This window comes from Podarcis liolepis, assembly GCF_965112155.1.
Source record: "Podarcis liolepis genome assembly, chromosome: 1".
In the NCBI taxonomy this organism is placed as follows: Eukaryota; Metazoa; Chordata; class Lepidosauria; order Squamata; family Lacertidae; genus Podarcis; species Podarcis liolepis.
This window is the reverse complement of record NC_139554.1, coordinates 124537887-124563694: the sequence shown is the minus strand read 5'-3', so window position 1 is coordinate 124563694 and position 25808 is coordinate 124537887. Positions and strand designations below refer to the sequence as shown.

At 40.2% G+C, this 25808-nt stretch overlaps 1 protein-coding gene across 2 annotated transcripts in view; it reads right to left on the bottom strand.

Moving 5' to 3' along the window:
* HYCC2 (hyccin PI4KA lipid kinase complex subunit 2) overlaps positions 1–25808 on the bottom strand; it is a 48247-nt gene that overhangs the window by 21077 nt on the left and 1362 nt on the right. For both annotated transcript variants that reach the window (XM_083468677.1, XM_083468678.1), the window contains exons 3-8: positions 7900–7996; positions 5811–5888; positions 4763–4864; positions 4178–4357; positions 1529–1609; positions 1201–1316 (exon numbers count right to left, since the gene is read on the bottom strand). In XM_083468677.1, the coding sequence (XP_083324803.1) occupies positions 1201–1316; positions 1529–1609; positions 4178–4357; positions 4763–4864; positions 5811–5861 (530 nt within the window). In that variant the 5' untranslated portion in view covers positions 5862–5888; positions 7900–7996. The remainder of the gene's footprint in view (positions 1–1200; positions 1317–1528; positions 1610–4177; positions 4358–4762; positions 4865–5810; positions 5889–7899; positions 7997–25808) is intronic.

Sequence of the window (25808 nt, the reverse complement as noted above, 5' to 3'; positions counted from 1 at the left end):
AAATGTTAAGCTAAGAGAGGCACCCAGATTCTTCAGTTCCTTTACACAGAGCACCCAAAGTAAAACTAGAAGCCACAGATGTGCTAGAAAGTTTGCATTCAGGTCATGAATTACTAAGGTTTGCAAGGTCTAAAACGGAAAGAATGCTTTTCATGAATAAGGATGCCTCACAAGTGGCCACAAATCAAATACAGTGGTACTTTGAGTTACAAATGCTCCGGGTTACAAACTCTCCTAACCCGGAAGTAGTTGCTCCGGGTTGTGAACTTTGCCCCAGGATGAGAATGGAAATCGTGCGCTGGTGGCGCAGCGGCAGCGGGAGGCCCCATTAGCGAAAGCGCGCCTTAGGTTAAGAACGGTTTCTGTTAAGAGCAGACCTCCGGAACGAATTATGTTTGTAACCCAAGGTACTACTGTATATTAAAGTTTAACAATTTAATAATTACACAAACTTCTACAAAGGCATGGGGCACAGTCTAATATCAATTAAATAAAAGCATTCAGAAGAAATTGTATATTATAAGGCACCCATTAGAACAGGCAGGAAGAAATGGCAACCCATCTAATTTGGCCCACATGGATTTTTTTTCCCAAACCACACCACCAGCTGCCAACACACCTATAAAGATGTCAAATGAACAACTGGGAAATTGAAGTGCACTTCTGATAGCTTCTGATTGGTGCTGACAGCAAGTCCCAACGGGACAGGCCAAACTAGGGAGTCCCACACCACAACTGACAGCGCACTTTCAAGGGCTTGCTACAAGCCCGCTTTGTCCATTTCAATCGATTTCAATTCAAACTGCACTGGCACTGTGAGCCCCTCTGAAGGCAAGCTGTCAGTCCTAATCAGCTGATAGGCATTTAAAGCACACCTTCAAAGGGACTTGCTTTCGGTACCAATCAGCGTTGGCCGCAAGCCCTTTTGAATTTGTCACCTGATGCCATGATGACTTCAGGGGATTGACAGGTGGGTGCACCACCACGTTGAAGTGGGTAGGTGACATTAGGATCCAGCCTCCCAGTCAGAAAAGGATCCCTCACCCCTGCAATAGAACATGCCCACTGTCCAGAGATATCAAACAGTTTCTGCTCTGCTTAACTATCTCAGACTCCAAAACCTGGAAGCAAACTTCTCTTCATATCTTACAAAGATGTTGACAGACTGGTAGTGAACCCTCTGGTGAATCAACTACTTACCTGTTCTGCGCAGTGAATGTTTCTCTTTGAGGGTGAAGGTCGCTATAAACCACTTTGATGAGGTCATGCTGACATAGGGCTCCCTCAGTCAAAGCCATGGATCCAATAGTAGATGGCTGCGGAGAAATGAAACATTAAACTTCAAGGCACCACAGATGTTCAGGAAGGAGAGGAAACATAGGATGGTGGCATATAAAAGGATCATCCTATTACAATATACCAAGAAGTGTAGAAGGTGCTTTAAGATTTACTTTTTAGAGTTCTCTTAGAATGAAATGCCTCAACTTTTTAAAATTACAACTGCCTGGCAGCACAAGCACACCCTTACCTCATGGTAAATTGATGGCTTGGATAAGGAAGGGATGGTGAAAGATAAGACTTTATTGTTCCCATCTTTGTCAGCAATTTCCTGCAATGAAAAGAAAGATATCGGAAAACCAAGTTAGCTTGAATCATAATGCCTTGTTAACAAATGTACATATCATTAGCCAAGGTTGCTCTGTGGCAAGCAATGTGGCCTTTCAAGTGAAAAACCAGGCCTATATGGAGGCAACATATCCAGGCAAAAATTGTGGCAGCCTGTTTTCAACAATTTTACTGTTAGTCATTGTAAGCCTTTGCTCAATAGTTCTGCAAGTCCTATGTTGTTTACTGGTTAATATTTATACCCCACGCGGGTGAGGTATAAACGGGTGGCGGTGTGGGTAAAACCTCAGTGCCCAGGGCTTGCCGATCGCATGGTCAGCGGTTCGAATCCCCGCGGCAGGGTGAGCTCCCATCTTTCGGTCCCAGCTCCTACCCACCTAGCAGTTCGAAAGCACCCTTAAGTGCAAGTAGATAAATAGGTACCGCTTTATAGCGAGAAGGTAAACGGCGTTTCCGTGTGCTGCGCTGGTGCTGGCTCGCCAGAGCAGCTTCGTCACGCTGGTCACGTGACCCAGAAGTGTCTCCGGACAGTGCTGGCCCCTGGCCTCTTAAGTGAGATGGGCGCACAACCCTAGAGTCGGACACGACTGGCCTGTACGGGCAGGGGTACCTTTACCTTTACCTTTATTTATACCCCACTTTCCCATTTAGTCAGGGCAGCTTACAACGAATATTAAAAACATTAAAATGGGACAACAAGCAATTAAACTTTTAAAAGCAGACAGCAGGGAACAATAGATAAAAGTACTCAAGGAGCAGCCCTGCCTTCTTGGCCCAGATACTATCACCTGCTCTGCTCCCAGATCTAATGAGCAGTGCTGGGTGGGGGGAGTTTTTCCAGGGAAGAGTTGCTCCACTAGAAAGACAAATTCTATGTAAAAAGAAATATATAGCGTGATTAAAAAACTAGCGGCTGGGCTTGCTTCTCCTCTCCTCCCTCCAACTCTTTTTTCCTTGTGTGTCACATCTGTTTAGATTGTAAGACTGTCCAATTGTAAGCTGCTCTGACAGGGTGTAATTTTTTTAGATTTAGTTTAATTTAATTATCTGATCTATTTAAATATTGCTTAGTCACTGGAATGTCAAAGTGGTATACACGAAAAAAATTTGAAGCATACCATGGCTACAATCAATTAAAGTTAATCACAAAACAGAGAACTTCCTGAAAAGGGCTGTTGGAATAGAAAAGTCTTTGTCAGTTTCCTGTCTAATCTCAGCTGGGAAGTCTTGTAAATCTATACAAGAACGCTGAACATTGTTGCATAGAACGTGGGCAGCCAGTACAAGTTTTCAAGCACTGGTACAAGCGCTGGCGGTAGGTCTGTCCCCACCAAAATCTGGCCACAACATTCTGTACCAGGTGGAGCCTCCAAACCAGGCCCAAAGATAGCTCCACATTGAGCGCATTGCAAGTCTTGAAGTTACCAGTATATGAATTACTGTGGGTATGCTATCCTTCTCTAGATGTAGCTGGGAAAAGGAACTCCTAGTCACTGAAGCCCACTGAGCCTCAAGGGTCAGAGATGGATCCAAGCGCACTTCCAAACTACAAACTTGTACCTTCAGAGAGGGCAATCCCATCCAAAAGATGGAACTGGCCAATCTGTTAGACAAAGTCCTCTGGAAAGCCAATGAATGCACTATCAGCTTGGCAAGCTAAATACGTGCCAGAAACGAATGTTATTCATGAGATGTTGATCAGTCAGAAAGGGGATGAGGCAGGACCCCAAAACTAGACATGAGCACCATGTTCCCATCACACCTCTGATATTGGTGAGGTGCAAAGGAAAGCCTCTGCAACTGATCCCATTGAGAAGGCAAGCTCATATATGAGATGAGATGATACCTTGGTACTAGGACATCTTAAGTATCTAAGGCTATAAAGCCAATGACTAGCAAATGGAACAGAAACAAGTGAGGCTGTTACAAAAATAATAGACTGTGGTGAAAACATTATTTGTCGGCTGAACTTTCCAAAAGCAGTTCCTTGCTTTCAAGGAATCATCCACCGTAGCTGTTTGCCCTGACAACTTTCAGAGAGGTTTCCTTATAAAATCCCCATTAGAAAGATTACAATAAATTCCTTAAAATGCGTATTATTTGTTTAAGAATTCCTTACACTAACTGCTCTGATCCTTTCCATTTCTTTCAACTGGAGTTTCCTTGCAGCTAAAGCATATAGAGCTGCTTTAGAGGTTGTAAAAGGGTCAAAATAGTCTATTAAAAATTTCAAGGGAATGCAACCCAATCCAAGGAAATGAGAACTCCTTTTCCTACATCAGCAGTTGTACTAACCAGAATCACCCTGTCTAGGTCTGGACTAAACTTCAAAGACAGAAGGAGGATATGCACTCCTTTAGAGAATTACCCAAAAGGTTGGGGTGGGGGAAGTCACTCCTTAATTTTTAATAAGAGTTGATCTTGTAAAAATAGTCCAAGGTGTTTTGGAAACTTTATAGCCTGTCGTGAAAGTGTCTTGATTTTGTTTTACTCTATATTGATGGGAAAATTCAAAGCACTTTTCAAGCATTTTCTCATCAGTCTTACTTACCAAGTTGTAAATCCCCAAAAGCAGGGCTTCAATGCAACCGTTACTCTGTCTGTCTTTGCTGGCAGTAAGACGCAGATAAACCCAGATTAGTTCTGGCAAGAACTGCAGCGTAAACCGTTTGAGACGAACCTCAGAACTACGATAGAGTTCAAAGAGCTGGTGGCAGACAGGCTCCAGAAGCTAGAGGAGACAAAGAACCCCAGCACAGACACCCCAGAGATTAAATATATATATATATATATATAAATAAATCTTGTCTACCAAGGAACACTGTACAAATAATCAGTTCTAAAATGACAATTTGCCAATAATCAACTTATCAGTCAATAAAAATGGTGTAAGAAGAAACCATTATTTTACAGAACTCTTTTGTGGAATGCAGCAATGTCGAATACGATAAAATACTCTGAATTTGGTTGTGCTCAATTGGAGAACATTCTGTAACTGTCAAAGACCACTGAAGCAGACTAATGCAGGAAAGATGGAAACAGAGTTTTGCTTGTACTAGTTAGGTAATGGAACGGCAATTAGGAAGCTCTTAAAAACAACATTATTTGTATTAAGGGTAATTTGGCTGTCTCATACCTCATTATTTGGATCTTGAATGACCTTATAAAGAGCTGGAACCAATGCTTTCTTCCGGTGAAGTGTTGCTGCATAACTGGATATTTGCATTTCAGGTAATGCCTAGGAGAAGAAATACAGCAGTGTCAAGAATGGGTGGCTTATAAACACTGGCCTCTCTGACTAGAAAGAAAGAAATGCACTGGCCCCAATCCTGTTAAGGCAATCCAGGCCTAGAACCTCCATGCACTCCACAGACCACTGGTCTTCAACTGGCAGGTCAGGACCCACTCCCTAGTGGGTCATGGTCTAATCCAAGGTGGGTTGCATTACCACCATGCAAATATATGGTAAGAGATTAGGAAATGGGTCCCCGAATATGTGTTTCAGTTAAAAGTAGGCCCTGTTTGTGACAATGTTGAAGAGGACTGCAACAGACTATTGAGGTGGTGGGGAGAAATGTTTTTTGGGGGGCCCAATGCTACCTTACATCCAGCAGCTACACTAGGAAGTTGCAACACATATCAACCTTCTTTATATAAAAATGAAAGATCGATCAATCTTTATTGCGGTCCAGAGACCCAACAAATCATTACAAATCAATACACAAATCATACAGCCTGCCTCCAGGTTAATCAAGCATTTTGTTTAGAATATAAGGCTCATTTGTTCTTGCAACCACCGATAAAAACTTGGCCACTGCTAACGTTCTAGCATTTGTCCGGTCTTCCAGTAGGAACCTGACATAGTGAGCCTCTGATTTTCCCGGGAAAGGTACCAGCAAGGGTAGTATCAGTTCAGCTCTGGCCTGCTCATATTTTGCACGATGCAACAAAATATGATTTATGGAATCGATGTCTTGAGCACACGAGCAAAGTCTGTCCTGGTAGGGAACTCCTCTCAACCTACCATCCAACACTGCAGAGGGAAAGACATTTAGTCTGGCTTTGGTGAAAAGCCTTCGGTAGTTAGGTACTGTCAGCTTTTTAATATAAGATGTTAACTTAAAGACATACCCATATTGAACTCCTACTTTTTTAAAAAAAGAAACAAAAACACATTTGCTTACCTTGAATTCCGAAAGCCATTCTTCTACAACCCCACGTTCTGATCCAAGCATTTTCTTACAACTTTTACTCCTTTTCACCTTTGAAAGGGAAAGTAGCAATGAAGCACAGTGCACAGTATACAAGGTATACTAAAAACAAAGATTTCTAATGTCCCATAGTGCAATTTTATCTCAAGCAAACTGCACGTTATCTTAAGCTTCACCTTCTTTCTAATGATTAATATGTGATTACGCTTTTAAGTGCCTGAAGAGTGGGGGTGGGGTGAGAAGAGAAAAGAAAAGGAGGTACTTCTTCAAGACAACTTGTGCTTGTTCTCTTACCAAATAAGAGGACAAAGAAAAGAGAATCAGAACAAGCTGAACTGTATCATGGGACAATAGCATCCTCTAATGATAATCCTGGCCATGGAACAAACGAAAACAGTTTTCAAAAGCCTCTTGAAGTTGTTTTTTTTAAAAAAAGTTGTCATACCTATTTCCTCTATTTGTTGCTGAGAAGTTGTGAAACTTCTGTTCAGCAAATAACAGACATGAAATAAATGTTTCAAGTCTTAAAACCAGCTCTTCACATTCACAAACAGTTTATTTTTCTAATAAGCCTGACACTCAGTACTATTACTAGTAATAAAACTAAAGTTTCCCATTTGTTGCTGTGTAGTTGTGATGATCCCCTGCAAGAGGCAAGCGCTGGGAGAAGCCTTTTCAAAATGAGTCGAAAACAGCACTTTGAAGAATTATGCCACAAGGTCTGGGGTGTGAAATCCCACGATAACTCAACTATTAAGTGACTGGGGAAATAAATAATTGAGATCCTGTATTAGAGTGATTATAATGGCAAATGCCGCTTTTACTGTTTTTTAAAAACAAACAAACAAGAATTTCCTTTATAAATTAATATATGTGTAGGGGGAAGGAGGGTAGTAGAAGCAGAGGTCAAGAACTGTAGAGAATGCTGGTTCATAAGAAACCTCTGTGATTTATCTTGCCAAGGTGTTAATGTTATTGCTTCCTTGGTAGTATGCCACATTCACATTGGAAATTCAGCAAAATATATATTTGTATTTACAGACCCTTTGGCTGAATAATGTACCGTATATCAAGGGGAAGGGAGGAGGGGGGAAGAGAACTAAACAGCAAGGGATAGACAGGATATCAAAACAATGGCAGTTTTAAGACAATAGGTTGAAAAGATAGTGAGTTTTTGGCAAGATGGAACCAATTCCTTTCTGAACCCCTCACCCAGATAAATATTTACAAGCTTCTCAATTGGCCATGGGCTGCATGGCCAATTGAACTGCATGGGCTCTTCCTGTTGCCTCACTGATTTAGAACCATCATATGTGGAGCCCACACAGCCTTCCATTCTTCATGGGGTTTTGTTTCCCTGAATTTCTTCCCAAGGGTGATCTCTGTGGTCCTGTGAGCTTCCCCTTCTTCTCTTATTCTCTCTTTTTTCTACGTTCCTGGCATGTACTAAGATTTCCACTAGCTGAGCTGCCCCTATTTCCTATGTTGTAAAGTGGTTCACATATGCATGTTCAACACTCGACTGCAGCATCAAGAGGCAACTTGCTTCTGTGTAGATTAAATATTGTGAGCTGGATCTAGAGTTAAGTGTGCAAAATGGGTCTGGCAACTGACCTCTCTCACCTCCTTCCCAGAGCAGTCCCCACCCCCTGGGAATTATCTATGGGTTAAGTGACTTGGCTGTATCAGTTGGGCTGTGATGTGGTGAGAAAGGGTGTTCTGGATAATCACATAGAGGCAACTACCATGAACAGAGCTCATACCAGTCCCATTGTAAGTGCTGAACTCTGGACCCAACCCAATAGATAAAAATCACCTGCACATCAACTCAAACTCAGCAACTTCAATGAAATCAAGCTCACACATTCAACTGCAAGACAAATAATATGAGAAGAAATCAAGCCATATGTATGAACTGGTCCTTTGTAAACACTGGCAAAGTTAACCAGAAGACCACCAGAATAACACCACCAGAATAAACTACAGGTTACCAAGCCATCATTGTTTAACTTGTCCTTATTGACATGAAACATTTAACAGCACATATAGTGTTCCACTTTACCTCTGTTTGGATAAGTTAGTTCTCTAACGAAGTTGGTGGAATACTGCCATTTTCCACTTCGGAATACATTTGCCAGTCCTTCAAATAATCACCAGCTCTGCCAACAACATAACACAGTATACTTTTAAAAAAGAATGAATAAAATGCAGTGAAAACTATGTTAAAGCATGAATACATACATTATTGTATATCAAGCTATAAAGGTAAAGGGACCCCTGACCGTTAGGTCCAGTCGCGAACGACTCTGGGGTTGCGGCGCTCATCTCGCTTTATTAGCCGAGGGAGCCAGCGTACAGCTTCTGGGTCATGTGGCCAGCATGACTAAGATGCTTCTGGCAAACCAGAGCAGCACACAGAAACGGCGTTAACCTTCCCACCAGAGCAGTACCTATTTATCTACTTGCACTTTGACGTGCTTTCGAACTGCTATATCAAACTATATTCTCGGCTAAAAAAGGCCTAATGATGAGCATAACAAAGAGCTCTTGCACATATAATGCAAATATTAAAGAGGATTTACTTTAATCTTCAAATGGCCTACAGCTATGCCCAGATTCTTGGATTCCATGCTGGTTAAGACATTATGACAAACCATGCTTTATTATAATGGAACAAGCCACAGCAAACATCACACATGTGCATTCACTTCCTCCCTCAGGGTGAAAGACTAGAAGCTTTTGCTTCTGTTTTTGATTAAACTGCAGTTTAGCTTTACATCCAAAGCATAAACTGTAGTTAAGATTAAGTATGGCTGGTTGAACAAACCAACTACATAACTAACGGCTTGAAGTTGGCTTGTTTCAAACAAGCCATAGCAAAAATTAAACCACAGTCCATTGCATTCAGATGAAGCAAGTGCCTGTTTAATCAGAAACAGAAGTAAAAGATTCTTGTGGCCACAGTGCAAGAGGAGATGAGGACACGAGATTATGGCTCATTGCAGTTCATCTTCATCAAGATAAACCATGGTTTAGTTTGACATCAAGACGAGCCTTTTATAGTGTCTGAACATAGAAAACATATTGCCGTATAAAAATAGAACATTTGTACCAAGGGCAGAATACTTTTAACAGAGCTGACAAGACAGGGAATTTCCCCCCCCCCCCAAAAAAATGTCCTCTGTGTCAGTTCTTTGCTTAATATCTAAAATTTTGCATCTAGAAATCTGAATATATCAAATCGTTTCAAGAACAAGTTTCCAATTCTATTTTTTGGAGGGTGGAGGGAGGTATCAGTACTTGAGCCAAAAAGTTGAACATAAAATCATCTGTGAAATGGCAATCCCACACTCAAAAGAATTGATTGCCTTAATCATTTCATTTCATTTCATTTCATCTCATTTTGGTTTGCAGGAATATATGCATTCAGGATATATGTATGCAACTTAGGCTACATTGCTGTTCCCAACTGCCACACTTTCCACTGTATGACCAAGGCAGCACCATCCCACCCACTTATATTAGCAAGAATTAGATACTGAAATGCTATGTCAAACTTCAAAATTAAGAAAATATTGGCCTGTCATCCTGCACCATAAATTCAACTTCAGCTTCTTGTTGCAAATGCACACAGAGAAGTAAAGACATGTGTCATGATTAACTGATTTGTAGAAAGAGAGGTATAAATAATCTAAACAAATTATGCAAGAGATGTCTTTAACATACAATTTAACATTAGGTTAATCTTGTGTAAGGTGTTTTTGTCTCAACCAAGATTTGCAAAAAGATTTGATACTTCAGTTTTCCATTTCTCATCAAACAAAGGAAAGACCAAGGAAAGACTTGGCTTCATCATGGCCTGAGCAGGCGCTTAGCCTCACTCACCTCAGAGAGTCTGAGCAAGTCTGCTGCCCCGTAACACAAGGCCAAAAGGCCTATCAAGATGAACAAGGAGGGGATAAATGTTGTCTGAATAAACTTGTCACCATTCTTCTGGCCATATGTGCAATTCGTTTTAAATGTGATAGCACTGGGCAAATCTTTTGCAAGCTGCTTTGAGAGTCTCCTGAGGCTATGGTGTATGGTAGTAATAAAAATAAGCAGACCAACAAACTGGACTCTGGAAGGAATTGGGGTGGTTTCTGGAGATTAGGGTCTGCCACAGTTGTCAGACCAAAACATGTGGCCCTGCAACAAAACACTGCAGTGCAGGGCTGGGGAACCTTTTATCTCTTCCCCCTTACACAGGCCAACTTTGACAGGCAAAGGCAGGTCACCCACCTGTCAATCATCTGATGTCACAATGGCACCGGGTGACTGAAAATGTGGGCAGTCATACCTACCTGGCAAGTTGACCCACAGGGGTAGGTGAAGAGTTCTGCTTTGCCAGTATGTTCTTCACATGGATTGACAGGTGGGCCCCGGCAGATCAAGACAGACATGTAGGTTACAAGTCCTCCACCCCTATTGCAGTGTATCCTGAGATGTGTATATGTGTGTTCTGTTGTGTGTTATTTGAGTATATGGCTGAGGGACAATAAATCACATATAGCAAAGAAACACAGAATTTCTATATAGCGCTCTGTCCCCCTGGCTAGAAATGCAGTGGACTGCTGGATGAGGGGCCAGAATTCCCTTTGCCAGCCCACAGCAGACTAATAAACATTTTACAGGATAGTAACTTTTGTGGGCTTATTTATAAAGTTGGCATAAAACTTGTCAGACGGTGCATTTATTGCTTACTAGCTTTACAGCTACAAAAATAGCAGATACCCTGTATCCACATTTGAAGTAAGTTGACTGCACAAAGCATGGACACTTTGCAGCACCTCAACCATTTGAGATTATCTCATACACAACACAGTTCATACCCTCAGCATGTAATTACTAGCTATGGAATAATTTTAGGAAATAGAACTGAACTGCCTAACTCTTTCGCTCCTCTGTTTAGCTAGTCACAGTCCAATCCTATCTAATGAACCAGTTAGTCTCACAGAGTTCTATGGGGTTTACAACCAGGAAAGTGGAACGCAGGAGAAATGTTCTAATGGCACACACCGTGGATCTTCAAAAAATTTCCCATCAGAGAAGTAGCTATGTTTGTGGCAGACATACATCATTCCTGCTTACTCCGACAGTGAGATAGGAAGAAAGAGCAAAAATGCATAGTCCTGTGAAAGGGTCCAGTTAGAACAACAGTTGTTTGTCTTTCTACAAGGGCCCTCCCAGTCCCAAAAAGCTGCCACAAAACTGCTGCACAGACAGCAAAATAACACATGCTAAAACCACTTTAGCAATTATCATAAAAGCTCAGCCAAGCTGTAATATTTTACTAAAACTGAAAGAATGTGCATCATAAGATATATCCTGTTGTTATCTAACAACTTTTTTTATTTACTTAAGAGACAAGAAATTCTAGCATAGCGGCTGAAATTACAACCACCTGTCAGATAGCTACCTGGACTAGAGATGAGCATGTTGCAACATGACTACAACTAAAAAAAAAGATCTCATTGGTACATATACACCAAATCAAAAGGGCATCTTGTCACAGCACTCGAAGAGACTTGCAGCTAAGGTTCTGAACAAAGACACTGAACACTGCACCTAAGACCCATTCAGGCTTTTTAAAGCAAGCAAATAAACATTTGAGTAACTAAGGAGCAACGAAAATCTAGCCTTGACAAACAAAAACTGATTGGTACACCTAACCCAAGAATGGCTGCAATGTTCGGTTCATACTAAAACTCAACAATCGGAAAATTGAAAACTAATTTTATATTCCTATGCAAGTCATCTATTATTCAGAAGCTTAGGGGGACCTGGAGCCAATGATTTTTCCAGGCACATTCATTTAAATAGTTTATAATAATTATGTGTGTTGAGAAGTTCTCTGTGTTAATTGCTTATTCTTGAAATCTGCAAAGAGATGCTATGGGAGGTGAGTGTCTTTTGTTAAGTTCCATGTGTACTTATTCAGATTCAGCAACAAAAAATGCATGCTCACCAGCTGGTATAGTTCCAGAAAAGAATCCTAACGTGCAAAAAGTACAGGATCCTTCCCACTCTTTTCTCATAAACAAAAGCACAGTGCTGGCCATATAATTTGGAAACAAACCCAGAGCGTTTTACTAACTTAGCGCCTAAGCCTTTGCAGCACACTATCATACTTCAAGTTCTTCTATGCAATTAGGAAAGTTACCAACTTGTTGCAAAAAACAAACTGAGGATCTCAGGAGCTTCAACAATGTATCACATTTCATACTGACCACAAGGCATATACTGTACTGTACAACCAATTCCTGATCTACAAAAATCAGTTATGTTATACTAAACAGATGTCCATCTAGAAAATGTGACATTCCTTGTTCTACTTGCAACATAAAAGGTACCGTAACAGATAATACCAAAAAGAGAATGGGTTTCTGTAAAATATGAAATAAAGGAGTCAAATTTCACATAAGACCTGTACTTCCTTTTGTCTTTCCTAAACCTTCCAACATTCAGCTTTACTGGATGCGTCTGAGGGTGAAAAACCTATCCATCCACTTTCTCTATATCATGCATAATTCTATACAACTCTATCCTTTCTTTAAACTAAAAACGTTCTTTAACCTTTTTCCATAGGGAGTATCTCCAATCCCTTGACCATTTGGTTGCCCTTTCCAGCTCCACAATATCCTTTTCGAGATGAGGGGACCAGAGCTGTACAGACTATTTCAAATGTGGTCCCCCCACAGATTTGTATAATACCATTATGATACCGGCAATTTTGAATCCCTTTCCTAATGATCTCTAGCATGGCACCTGCTTTTTTCACAGCTGCTGCACACAAGGCTTGCACCTTCACTGATACTGTGACTCCAAGGTCTCATTCCTGGTCAGTTACTCCATTAGCATAAATGTGAAATTACGATTTATTTATTTTTGCCCTAATGTGCATCACTCTATATCCGCTAACCATGAATTCAACTTGCCATTTCACTGCCTATTCATCCAGTTTGGAGCAATCCTATCGGGAGTTCTCTGTAAGCCCTTTTTTGTTTTAAAAACCCTGGGCAATTTGGTATAATCAGTAAACATGGCTACCACACAGTTCAGCCCCTAAATCTCTACCTCATAATATCTAGATATAAAGACATTCACTGAAGATGTTCTAAGAATACAGTTTTAATATATACAGTGTTCTGAAGAATGCAGTGCATCACCCAAAAGCTCTAGAGGCTGAGGAAACAGCTGAAAAGGCATAACAATAAATACAAAAAGCTCATAAACCAACTCGTTTAAGCGTTTGTCCTGAGAACATATTTTCTTACCTTTTTACATGCTCCCACCACCAGTTTCCCTAGAAACAACATCATGCAGTCATCCTACACTAAACCTGAAACATTCGTCAGTTACTGTGTGATAGCTCAACCGACGCAAAGCGAGACAGATTTCCAATCCATCTTTCGTCAGCTCCTATATAACAGGTTTGGCTTCTCTTATGCTAAATCCAACACTGAAGGTTGCCTTGTTCAAATAAAAACCTGACTTTTCTCTGTTCCTAACACATGCAGTTTCCCATTCCAGGTCAGTTTTCATTTCCTGATAAAAAAATTTCTGTCCTTGTCAAGTTCATCTGCTAAGCTACATTAAGTGTAAAGACAAAATGCTTTTAAAATGTGGAAGACTTCCCTCCAAGTTTCCAGGTAAGAAGAAGAAGAAAGTCAGAGAGCCATTCTGTTTTGAGTAGCCTACTTCTTCCTGCTCCCATCAATTTATAAGCGGATGCAGCAGTAACAACGACAAAAATCTCTCATTACTGAGCAAGACTCCTAAGACTGCCCTTTCATACACTGCTATGCACATGCCTATTTGTTCTCCAGTTCATGTGCACTTTGTACAGTTCCCCAAAAGCCACACAAGCAATTAAAAAAACAACAACATAAAACACTGGCCAACAATGTTATGATGAGTGTGTGTTGGAGTGTGTTCTACACCTAAGTGGTACACATTCTACATTACAATTTCTATTCTCTGGAGAGCTAGAACACCACTAACATGGAAAGAACTTATACGTGTCTCAACCTGTAGAGCAGTCTGGCACGGAGTTATCCCATGTGCACAGATACCTGTAAATATACAGTCCATGCCACAAGCACACAAAGACAGTAAGGTTCCTCTTCTATATGCAGTGAAGCAGACGACTATTTCCCAAATCCCAGTTCAGAAAATAAATGCCTTTTGTTTTGACAATGCCAATCAAAATAGGCCTTGACCCAAGGAAGGGTTGGGCCAAATTAACAAGACCTATCAGAAAATTTCCTAATAGAAACATAGAAAGGGCAGAGTATATCTGCTGGATTTTCAGTCTACTGTCTTATTTTACTTGCTTTTCACTATATAAGCACTACTGTCCAGCTAAAACTATCATTGAGACCAGACTCTGAATTGGGTTAAGCTGGCAACTTAATGTTGCCATTACAACAACATTATGTTACCATGGAACAGCTCTGAAATGCTTCAAGGAAATACACATTTGTGTAGCTATTTTAGGAAAATCAAGATGCTCAGCTTTGGGTTCTCTTATACAAACGTATCTCGAACAATCTAGCTCGAGTAGATCAGTGGTTTTGCACATTACCTAAGAGAAGTCACCATATGTGCATGAGTAATGTTAACAAGAAGGACTGTGCCAAGAATGATTATTCAGTAGTTAGTCAACATTAAAATATAAATGGAACAGATAGAAGATTAAAAAGAATGTTAAAGCAGAAAGTGACAGACAGGGACCTTTTTCTTAACCACGTTTATTGGGTCTTTCTCACAACTCACCTGCTCATTTCAGATTTAAGGTGTAAATTACACAGATGTGAAGCAGCCCATTGTCCTATATAATGCTTAAGGATCCCAACATAAGCTAGGATCTGTTTAGGGAGAAAAGAAGCTCCCAAAACAGGCACCTCAACCAAATTTACCTTCCTTTGAGGCTGGTGTCATGGGTGCCTGATTCAGTCAAAAGGGAAAAGAGCATGAAGTGAGCTTCACAATACTTGCTCTTACTAGGAGTATGACCTGATCCTTCTCTTAATTTCCATCCATTTTCAGAGTTTTTGAGACAGAACCTGCAGAAATCTCTAGAAGTAAGAAATATAGAGCACCTTTAATTGAGCAATATAGTTTCCAGCTGCTGCAAGCAGTATAAATAGTATGTAAACAGCTGACAGCATCGCTAACTGCTGAAGGAAATTGCTAGCTTTTAAAAATTAAAGTTCAAATGCTTTAATTGAAGTGGGAATCACACCCAACATGTAAAAACAAGTATAGATGTACAACTAAAAGAGAAATCATAAACAGAGTTCACAAGAGAAATTTATGAAGAAACAAATGCTACAAATTATAATTTCCCAATAAGCTTCATGTCCCATGTTCTAGTGCCAAACCAATTCCTCTCAAATCATGGCAACTGCACTCTCAAAACTGCTTGACCAATTCAGAATCATTAACAAATCCATATACAATTTCAGATTCAAAACTGTATTATACAAATAACAGCAACATGAAATTTAAGCGAGATACGCAAGAATAATCCATTCTTATTCCTAGTATATCTGTTGGCTCCTAAAAGGCAATGCTAAAAGGCAATGGAGCCAACAGTAGTTGAAACTTGGTTGTTCTGGCCATATAAGACTTGCTGTGCCAACAACAAATAAAGCCCTGGCTAGGCTGCCACAGGGCAACGTCAAGAAGCATGACATCATATTAGAGAGATGTTCACTGGACAGTGATAGCAGATATGCGTTGGGAGCTGAGCTTCCAAGTGTCAAATCTGCCCACCAACTGAAATAATTTCTCTCAGGATGCCCCCCCCCCCCAGTCTGTAGAATGCAGCTGGTTAGGACTAAGAATACAATCTTTCCCGTTGTGGCTCCTGCCTTTGGAATGGGCTCCCTAGGGAGGTCACATGAGGTCTTCATTGCCATCATTTAGGTACCAAGCAAAAACTGTTGTTTTCCAAGGCTTTTGAGAATTGCTGATGTTAGCATTTTTAACTTGGATAACTTTAGTTTTACTATCTATATGATGCTGTCACTGTTCTCATTTGTTTATTAAATTGTTGTAAAATTGCACTTTATTCACTATTTTTTAGCAGACCTGGGAACATGAAAAGAAATTAAAAGAATAAGCGGTATGGTTAAAGCAACTGCTTCTGTGGCTTCCTACAACTATGTTTCCAGAATATACATTTCCCCCAGTTTTGTATCTACTTATCTATTCCATGAGCATATGCTTAGAATATGGTATGAGACATTCAATGGAAAGATTCTGAAACACTGACAAAACCAATTTAACAGTTTTAGGCCTACATCCACATACACAAGATGTTGCCCTTTCTTAAATAAAATGGAGAAACTGAATACACAAAGGGCCTCAGTGCATCATATATATGTGTGGCTGTCTCTGGCAACAGAAGACCTTACTACAGTAAGAGGGAGCTCTGCCAGAGCACTGACCAGCAAAGTGACAGGCAGAAACACACAAAAACTGTTACCTATGCTGTACAGACAAATGAATAATCTCACTAATTAATAAGATGCTTAGGTTACATATCATATGTTTATGGAGGAAGGGAAGAATTACTTATCTTACAAAAATAGGTGTTTTTAAAAGCTTGCATTAAAAAACTACCAAAAAAGCCCTATGACATTTTATGCCCTGCTAGCGGAAAATATTGCTGCAACAGGTACACAAGAAAAATAAAATGAACAAGATTCTCTGCCCTCTAATACTAGTTTAATAATTTACTATGCTACTGAATAGTTAAATACAATGCTGCCTATTGTTTACATGGCACAGTTATTCTTCAGATCTGAAGCCAACAATCCAACAATAAAGAAACCAGCTACTCCTCAGGTCTGAGAGATCATTAAGTGTTACATTTGGCAACCCCCCCCCCCCAATCCCTAAACTAAAAGTTGAGGAGGTGACGGACTGACTGGTGATTCCTGCCTCTCTGCAGCTTCAATCTTAGCAATAAGACTAGGGGGCTGTTTATTGCATGGTAGAGTTTCTCTACCATGAAGGAACAAAGTAACAAGCCCCTATTTCCTGCTCCCACACAGGAAAGGGAAGCAGAAGGCTGTGGAGAGACATTATGCAACTCTGAACAGCAGCCAAATCCCATGCACTCCATAGCACCCTTTCCTGCAGGCTACCCACAATCTTGTGGCCACAATTTTTGGCTGAGCTATCAAGGCCATCCAAGAATTATAGACCCTTGTATTTACACCTTGCTGAAATTAAACACTTAATTTGGGGGGCAAATGTATAGATGTGACCAACCAAGTAACGATGCTGTATTATAAAATAATGAGGTTATGGATGAACTGCAGGAAGATTAATTAAAATCAAGGTGCTGAACTGACATTGTGTTTGCATGAAAACTTAAACACATACCTTAAAGATTAGCTTTTGTTTCAACTGAAAGTGGAATTCAGTGAGAAAACCAATTTCATCAGGGTTATTTAGTTTTTACAGCTTAAAAACAGTTTTTGTTCATTAATCTGTTGTGCCCTTTATTATCAGCCGCCAAAGAGAAAATACTTAATACTTCTCTATAGTTCTGCAGCTTAGAGAACTCAAGACACTGAACCCAACTTCATGGAATAATATTCTCCTGGCAGGGAAGAGGTCAATATACTCCAGTACATTCCAGCTGGGATCCAGGTGCAAGTCCTTCATGGTGGAATTTTATTACTTTTAATTTTTACATCAGAAATTGCTGATTAAATTCCCATTGGTTTTGAAAACAATTTAGTATGCATTACGTGAAGCTGCAGGTGAAGAGGGTATCAAACATTTATTTAAAATATTTCTCTCCTGCTCTACAGTGGTACCTCTAGTTACGTACTTAATTCGTTTCGGAGATCCATTTTTAACCTGAAACTGTTCTTAACCTGAAGCACCACTTTAGCTAATGGGGCCACCCGCTGCCGCTGCGCAATTTCTGTTCTCATTCTGAAGCAAAGTTCTTAACCCGAGGTACTATTTCTGGGTTAGCGGAGTCTGTAACCTGAAGTGTATGTAACCTGAAGTGTATGTAACCTGAAGCGTATGCAACCTGAGGTACCACTGTACTTTGTACAGTACAAGGCAGGTAATATGAGAATAATCAAATATAACTGAGAACCAACTCAATGGCAGCAACTTTCCATAATCAGGTAGTGGCATTTCCCAGCATCTATCAGATCCTTTTAGTTGGAGACGCCAGGGATTGAATCTGGGACCCTCTGAATGTAAAACATATGCTCCATCACTGAGCTATGGCTCCTCCTCTATCTCAGTTGCAGCGGGATAAGAGTAGCATTATAAAGAAATACAGCAGCTAGGATTAGGACAGAGAGAGGGAAATGGGAACTAGGAATATCAGATGCTAGCAAGTTGGTCTGAGAAGACTGTTTGGCTTGATATGCCCTACAAAACAATCTAAACCTCCATTTAATCTCTGATATAACCTGTACACACACCCCCCGCAACCTCCCATCCAGGAAGTACCTAAAATAAGGTTCCCAGACGTCACCGTTTCCCGGGGACAGTCCCTGGATTTACAAACCATCCCCATAGAAAATCCATTGAAGTTGGAAAGTGTCCTCGGATTCATTGAAAAAAATCTGGTAACCTTAACCTAAAATACCGGTAACTCTTCTTTTGGGAGGTACTATACAAGTTTCCCTAGAACTTAGATGGGGATAGCAAAGCAACTACAACCATCACCTGATCAAGCAGCCTTTGCAACAAAACAAAACAAAACAAAAACTTTTTGGCACCCTATGACCTCTCTGCCTTCAATAGTTCATTCTAACCTGCCACACAATATTAAAACGAGTCTGAGAAAAGGCAATCTTTTAGTGACTCACTACAGCAATCTTTTTTTTAATCTTCCGTTTGCCATTGCTACCAACATTTACTAATACATTCATGTGAAGTTACATTTCCGACTGCATTATAATGCTTTTGGCTTGGTTCCAGATATGTCTTGTGCTAGCAAAATGACCACTTCTGTTTAGGCAAATCAGATTAACTGAATTCCTCCAATTTTCCAGTTCTTCTGCTGTGCCCATCTAACACAGATCCAGTGGGTGAGCACAGTGGACTGCAGTGGGAGAAGAGCCAGGAAAGTCCTGCGGCATGAGCAGAGTTCTGCCAAATCTTCTCTGGATGCAAACCTTACCACTTAGATAAAGTGTGCATCATCTCTGAAGTTGTGTGCACATGTCACATATATGTGTTGTTACTGTCCAGCATTCATTGTCCTGTAGCACAAACGGAAGGAGTAAACAGATGCTTCTCTCATAATTAAAACAACTGATTTAACATTAAACTGCCAGACATGTGAGTAGCTCATTGCTCTTTAATGCAATTCCCCACAGACAGTGACATACTTTTGTTTATTGTTTTCACAAACTAAAGCTTTCTGAATGTTACATGAAAGCTTTCCAGGGGATCTGTGTTTATGTTAATTTGTTCCTTTGAAAACTGCTTTGGATTATTTTTTAAGATAAGCAACATTTTAAAAAAAGATCACTATCATCTGAAAAGCCAGTGATCCCAGTTGATTTTAGCCCTAGTGTCTGAAGAGTACAATTTGTGAGGTTACTCTGGGATCACATCCGACAGAAGGACAGACAGAAGAAAAGTGATGTGTGCCTAGTAAGAACCAGGAAGAGGAGGGGGAGGGAAAATCAAGAAAGGAAAAGCAGGTGCAAGGCATGTAAACATTTTAGAAATATAAATTATATTTCAATTTGGTAAAAACAGTGTCCCCATTTTACCAATTATCTATAATAAAAGATAGTATGCAAATACTATTTTACACTAAACAAAATCTATTCAACTCCAAAATGCATATATGTACAGGAATACCAGCTGCATCCTTAGAAAATATGAAGACTTCAGGACGATATGTCAGGCAGTTTCCCAGAAGAATTCTAGTCATATTTACTCAGCAGATGCCTCACCAATTTATATGGTACTTCCTCTCAAACAAGTGTGCACAGGAATGCAACTTTAGATTTAGAATTAGTCAAACTGTAATTATCAGTTATTCGTTGCTGTTTATTTTTCTGGGAGGGCAAAATACATGCCCAATATTTCCGCAAAACATGCAATTCAAGCATTACAACTAGAAGTGGGGAGGCATGTCAGCACATGACAAAGCAGAACAGATTAAGTGCCTGAAGTTTTCCCTTGTAAGAGATACACTTTGAGCTGAGGCTTATTGACTAGTGGGATCAATTCCAAAAACAAACTAGGAAAGGGAATCCCTGGAAGCACATTACATCATTGAGTAAGAAATCCAGTTAGAGAGCCTGTAGCTAACTGGAATTATCTCAGCTCTTCATTTCGTCATCTGAATGAAGGATCACAAAATTATTAAACCACTGTAGTCTTTTAGCTATGTAGGATGTCAAATATCAGGTGTGCAAATATGGACATTCACTTCTGGAGGTAAGTGAATGCCTATACCACATGAAACAAATGTGGCATAATCCACTATAAACATCTACGTAAGAAAATGGAAAATGCCTGCTCAGTGAAGTGCTTTAGGAATTTTCCTTCATACTCCATTAAAGAAAATGCTTTCCTTGCACGTTTTTAGTGCAGCTGAGGCCATGTTCAACTACAAATGAAACTGACCACCTGTCTCCTGGACCCTTGCCCACCCTGGCTCCTAGGCAGGGCTAGGCAATGGGCTCCATGCGGTGGTGAATGCTTCCCTATGTGAGGTAGTCTTCCTGGATAACCACTTAAAGTAGTGGTTATTAAACTGCTTATTAAAAAACCGACCATTATGGCCAATTATCACCCAGTCTCAAATCTTCCATTCCTGGGCAAGGTGGTTGAGCACACTCTAATCTGGAGGATGTCAACCATTTGGATCCCTTCCAAATGGGATTCAGGCTCCATCATGAGAATGAAACCACCTTTGTCACACTGGTTGATGTCCTCTCCTCCATGCTTTATAACATCTATAGGAAGATGGTGGGAAAGATCATCAGGGGGTTTGGGCTGGGTGTTCACCAGTATGATACCCAGCTCTACCTCTCGTTTAAATCAGAACTGGTGAAGTCAGTGAATGTACTCTGTGTCTGGAGGTGGGTGGAGGATGGATGGCAGTAAACGATTGAGGTTGAATCCAGACAAGACAGATGTACTGTTTCTGTGGGGCGGGGGGAGGTGTGGGAGACTCCCTGATCCTAAATGGGGTAACTGTGCACAGCCTAGGGGGTAATTTTGGACTCACAGATGTCCATGGAGGCACAGGTAAATTCTGTGTTCAGAGTGGCTGTCTACCAGCTGCATCTGGTACCCCTGCTGAGACCCTAATTGCCTGCATACTGTCTCACCACAGTGGTACATGCTCTAGTTATCCCCTACTTGGAATAGAACAATGTGCTTTACGTAGGGCTACCTTGAAGGTGACTCAGAAACCACAACTAATTTAGAATGTGACAGCTAGATTGCGGAGTGACCGCCAGGATCATGTAACGCCAATCCTAAAGAATCTACATTAGCTCCCAGTACGCTTCCGAACACAATTCAAAGTGCTGGTGCTGACCTTTTAAAGTCCTAAACAGCCTCAGCCCTGCATATCTGAAGGAGTATCTCCACCCCTATAGATCAGCTCAGCAATGAGGTCCAGCTCCAAGGGGCCTTCTGACTGTTCCCTCACAAGAAGTGAAGTTACAGGGAACCAGACAAGGAGCCTTCTCAGTAGTGGTGCTTGCCTTGTAAAATGCCCTTCCATCAGATGTGAAAGGGATAAACAACTTTTAGAAGACATCTGAAGGCAGCCCTGTATAGGGAAAGTTTTAATGTTTAATGTTTTATTATGTTTTTATATTTTGCAGGAAGCAGCCCAGAGTGGCTGGGGCAACCCAGTCAGATGGGCGACGTACAAATAATAAAATTATTGTTATTATTACCTACAGGATATTTTTCTTTACCCCCGTTTCCCTTAATGAACTAAAAGGTAACAAACAATATTAAATAAGAGATAAACACATGGCCCTATTCCTTTGTCCATTTGGTCATTTGGGATTTAATTTTCAAACAATCACTTCAAAATTATCTAACATGCTGAATTTGTTACTGTGAGGTCTTTTTTGCTCTAGGAGAGTATAAATAAACATTGATATAGTTTATTTACTTCTCGAGGCAATGCAATAATTTTAAAAATAGTTTTACTAACACACACACACAGCTACAACTGCAGTGGGAAAAGAAGAACTATGAAAAGGTTCTTAGCAAATTTTTAGGCTACTGCCATCAGGGCTTGCAAAAAGAACAGTAAGCCTGCTTTCTCTACAGTGTTCTTTCATTAGGATACCTTTGGAAACCAACAGACAACACTAATCTTCAAAGAGGCTCAGAGTTTTCATTTCATTGAACAGATTAAATCAATTAAATACGTAGTGAAATGTTATTCACTAGCATTGTCTATCCTAAAAAAATGCTAGAAGGTGAACACATGGCAAATTAGCCCATAGTTTGCTTTGAAACATGATTCTACTGTGTACTGTACCAGAAACTGAATGGTACCTAATTCACATGAGCCTGAAGGGAATTTCACAGTTTGCCATGTGACATGGGCAGGCTGCTGTTTGAGGAAAAACAAGTCTAATGGCCCCTTTGGACTCTCAGAACTAGTTTCACTATTTTTTAGATCCTAATATCATTCACAATCCGGAGGAACACTTGCAATCAAATTCACGTCTTTCAATACTAAATCTTCCATAAAACTCAGGGCTGTTTTCACAGTAAACAGGGGCTGGGGATGAAGAAAGACTCCGTATTTTCAGCTCTTAAAGTCCCCTCCTCCTTTTTTTAAGCTGCTTGGTCCATGGGATGTGTTAAAGGCAAACCCAAGGGGAAAATATTATATTTGTAACAGTTGTAGTTTCCCTTCCAAGAGCTCATTTGTCAATCCCCAGTTGCTTTTGCCGTCTCAGGTCTAGGGCATAGGGTTTCTATGAGGTAGCTTCAAAATGGAAACAACGCAAAAACTGTAGGTGCCCAAATGGAACATTCTCTTTCATCCCGTTGTATCACAACCATCAGCTTCTACAAGGACCCGTAACACCTGCTGCAGAAGGCATTCCTTGTAGCATACAATATCAGGTTTCTATTTGGATAATATTTACCTAGCCCATGGACAGAACTGCTGAAAGGACAGATTAACTGTAAAGCAATGTCACCTCAAGACCATCAGGTCTCATTTGTCTCAAATCAAGCTTCCATGCAGTAAGGCTTTGTAATTTGGTATTGTAGGAGAATAGGGCAAGCTCAGTGGGGAGAAGAGGGTAGGACAGTTCCTCTTGAATGAGCATCCTTGTACAGTACAGGATATACTCCAACGAAGTATAAGAAAACTAGGGATGAGACCATATTGATGAGATCTTTTATAATCAAAGCCCCCTGGCTTAGTTTTTGAAACCCTCTAGTCTTTTTACTACATTAAAAAAGAGAAAACATCAGAACATTTCTCTGTGTTGTCCTATTAATAAAGAGAGGGCAAGGGGAAAAAACCCAAATGCAACAATGAACAGGAAGAAAGTGTTTAGTCTACTGAGCTCAACAGTGCAGAACTGTAGCAACAGCAACAGGTTTGGTCAAACATTCCCATTGTCAAAGGCAGGGATGACATTCTTAAGCAAAACATTTCAAGATCCAAAAAGCAGTAGCTTTCTGCTGCTTTTCTCTGTCCAGGAGTATAGGTTGTTAGTCAAGGCTGCAGAAAGAAAGAGCTACTGGGTAAACACTGCATATACCTTGGCAGCAATGACCGAGGATGACCTCATATCACATCTACAACATGCATCTCATTACATTCATCTGCTTTCTGTTCTGAGAACTGTACAAATGAGAAGCCAGTTCCTAAGATCCACTAAGATGCAACCATTATGTTATTCCATGGATATCTCTGTAGGTCCATAGATACCATCTGTCAGACAGCGCAAGCCTCTACACAAACCTCCCTTCCAAGAGACAGTCATGGGTCTTTATGGGTCAAATCCAGGCCTCACTGAAGCGTACAGCAAGTGAGACACACAGAAAACTCAAGTGCATTTCTGGACTATGCTAGGAATAGAAGAAGTAATGATAAATTAGGTACGTTAAAATATAAGATGCAAACTAGATTGCAGGGGTGCAAGTAATGGTTTGGGAGCAACCCTCAAACTGTACATTAATTCACAATTGCTATTTATAAGTCGCTTTGGGACACTTATTTGAAAAAATAATAATTGCATTTATTACTTGTTATTACGTATTTAGGAGCTACATGGGTCTACACCTGCATTTACAGACTTTTACAAAAGTTTTGAGAAAGAAGATTTATGCATAATCTTCACATTTTGCTATTGTTATCAGAGAAAAAATTAGAGCAAAGTTACAGAAAATAGGGTAATCGCATGTGTAGACCTATATAACCACCCATAGGAGTGCATTTACTATGCACATGAGGTGTGTGCGTAACAATTGTCAGAATTCTCCCTTGTTTTATGTTGTTTGAACAATCTTGCCCATTCTTCATAACACTTTTGAAGAGTACCACCAATACCTTGTGTAATGTGCCTGTGATGGCCTTTTGGGTATGTAAAAAGCGTGAAGGTCAAAATACCAATGACTATGTTCTTAAGTATCCTCTATCCCCCCCCACCTCCATCCACTGAAATAAAAATCAGTGGGATAAACCAAAATTACAACTAATCTTCCTGTACAAAGAAAAGTGACTCTCCCCATCCCCTAGGCATGCTATTGCTAACAATATCGTTTTGCTCAGCCCCACAAGGCTCCAGAGGCAAGTCACAGCTTATGCATCTTGAGCAGTCTACACATCCAGTTAAGACCAATGTAAACATCAGCCCCACCCCCAACATATTAGCCTATTCTGCTACAACAGGTGAATTGTGTGTCCAGTGAAAAGTGTTATGGATAGAAAAAATAGGGTATCAAAAAAAATCCCTAAAAAGTAACATTATAAGGCTGAGCATACTTAAATAACAGGAAACAATATATACAGTTAACACGAACAGTTAACATAGAATGGACATCATAAACCAGTAAGCATATTTGCCTAAAGATATAGTACAATATTCTAATCAGTTTTACATCTTATGCAAAGCCAAGCCTGTAAAGACAACTTTACTTCCACCTAGTTTGTCATTGCATCCCAGGAACAAGAGAGGCTATCCATCTATCAGACCTTCTCTTGAAGAAGATATAAACTATGAAACCAAATAAAGACAGAAAACAGTAGTCCAAATGTTTTATATCTGGGGTGGCCAATTTAGTGCCCTCCAGATGTTTTGAATGACAAGTACCGTAAGACCCAGCCAACATAGACAATGTTCAGGAATAATGGGAGTTGTAGTCTACAACATCTGAAGAGCACCACAATGACTACTTCTTGTTTAGATGGGAAGCTTGTTCTTTCACAAGCTCTTTTCTCCAGTCTTTAATTATCTCATAACAGAAGTTAACAAATGTTCTAAGATAACTGATTAAACAAGACTATAGTTAATGGAAGCTTACTCTAAATAAGGCATTTTAAATGTCTGACACAAACATGCTAAAACATTATCTCTCTCTTATAACTATTATTAGTTATCCTATTCTGCTTCTAGATGCAAGAAAATAAGCAAAACTTAGTAGAATTACAGTTTTATTTTGAACCATGAAACAGCTGCATACTCAGCCCTTTCAACACAGGAGAGATGGAACAGACTACACAGTTCAGGTGCATTAGCCAGCCAGCCTGCATAATGGCATCTGACTGACAAGTAAAAATCATCTCCAGGAGACACCTTAACATAGATCTTACTCATCCCTTTGAAATACCTACAAAGTCCCTAAAAGCAATTACTTGAGAGAACAAAGCTATAATCAATAGAATTAATATCCTTGTCTAAGGAAATACTGAACTTG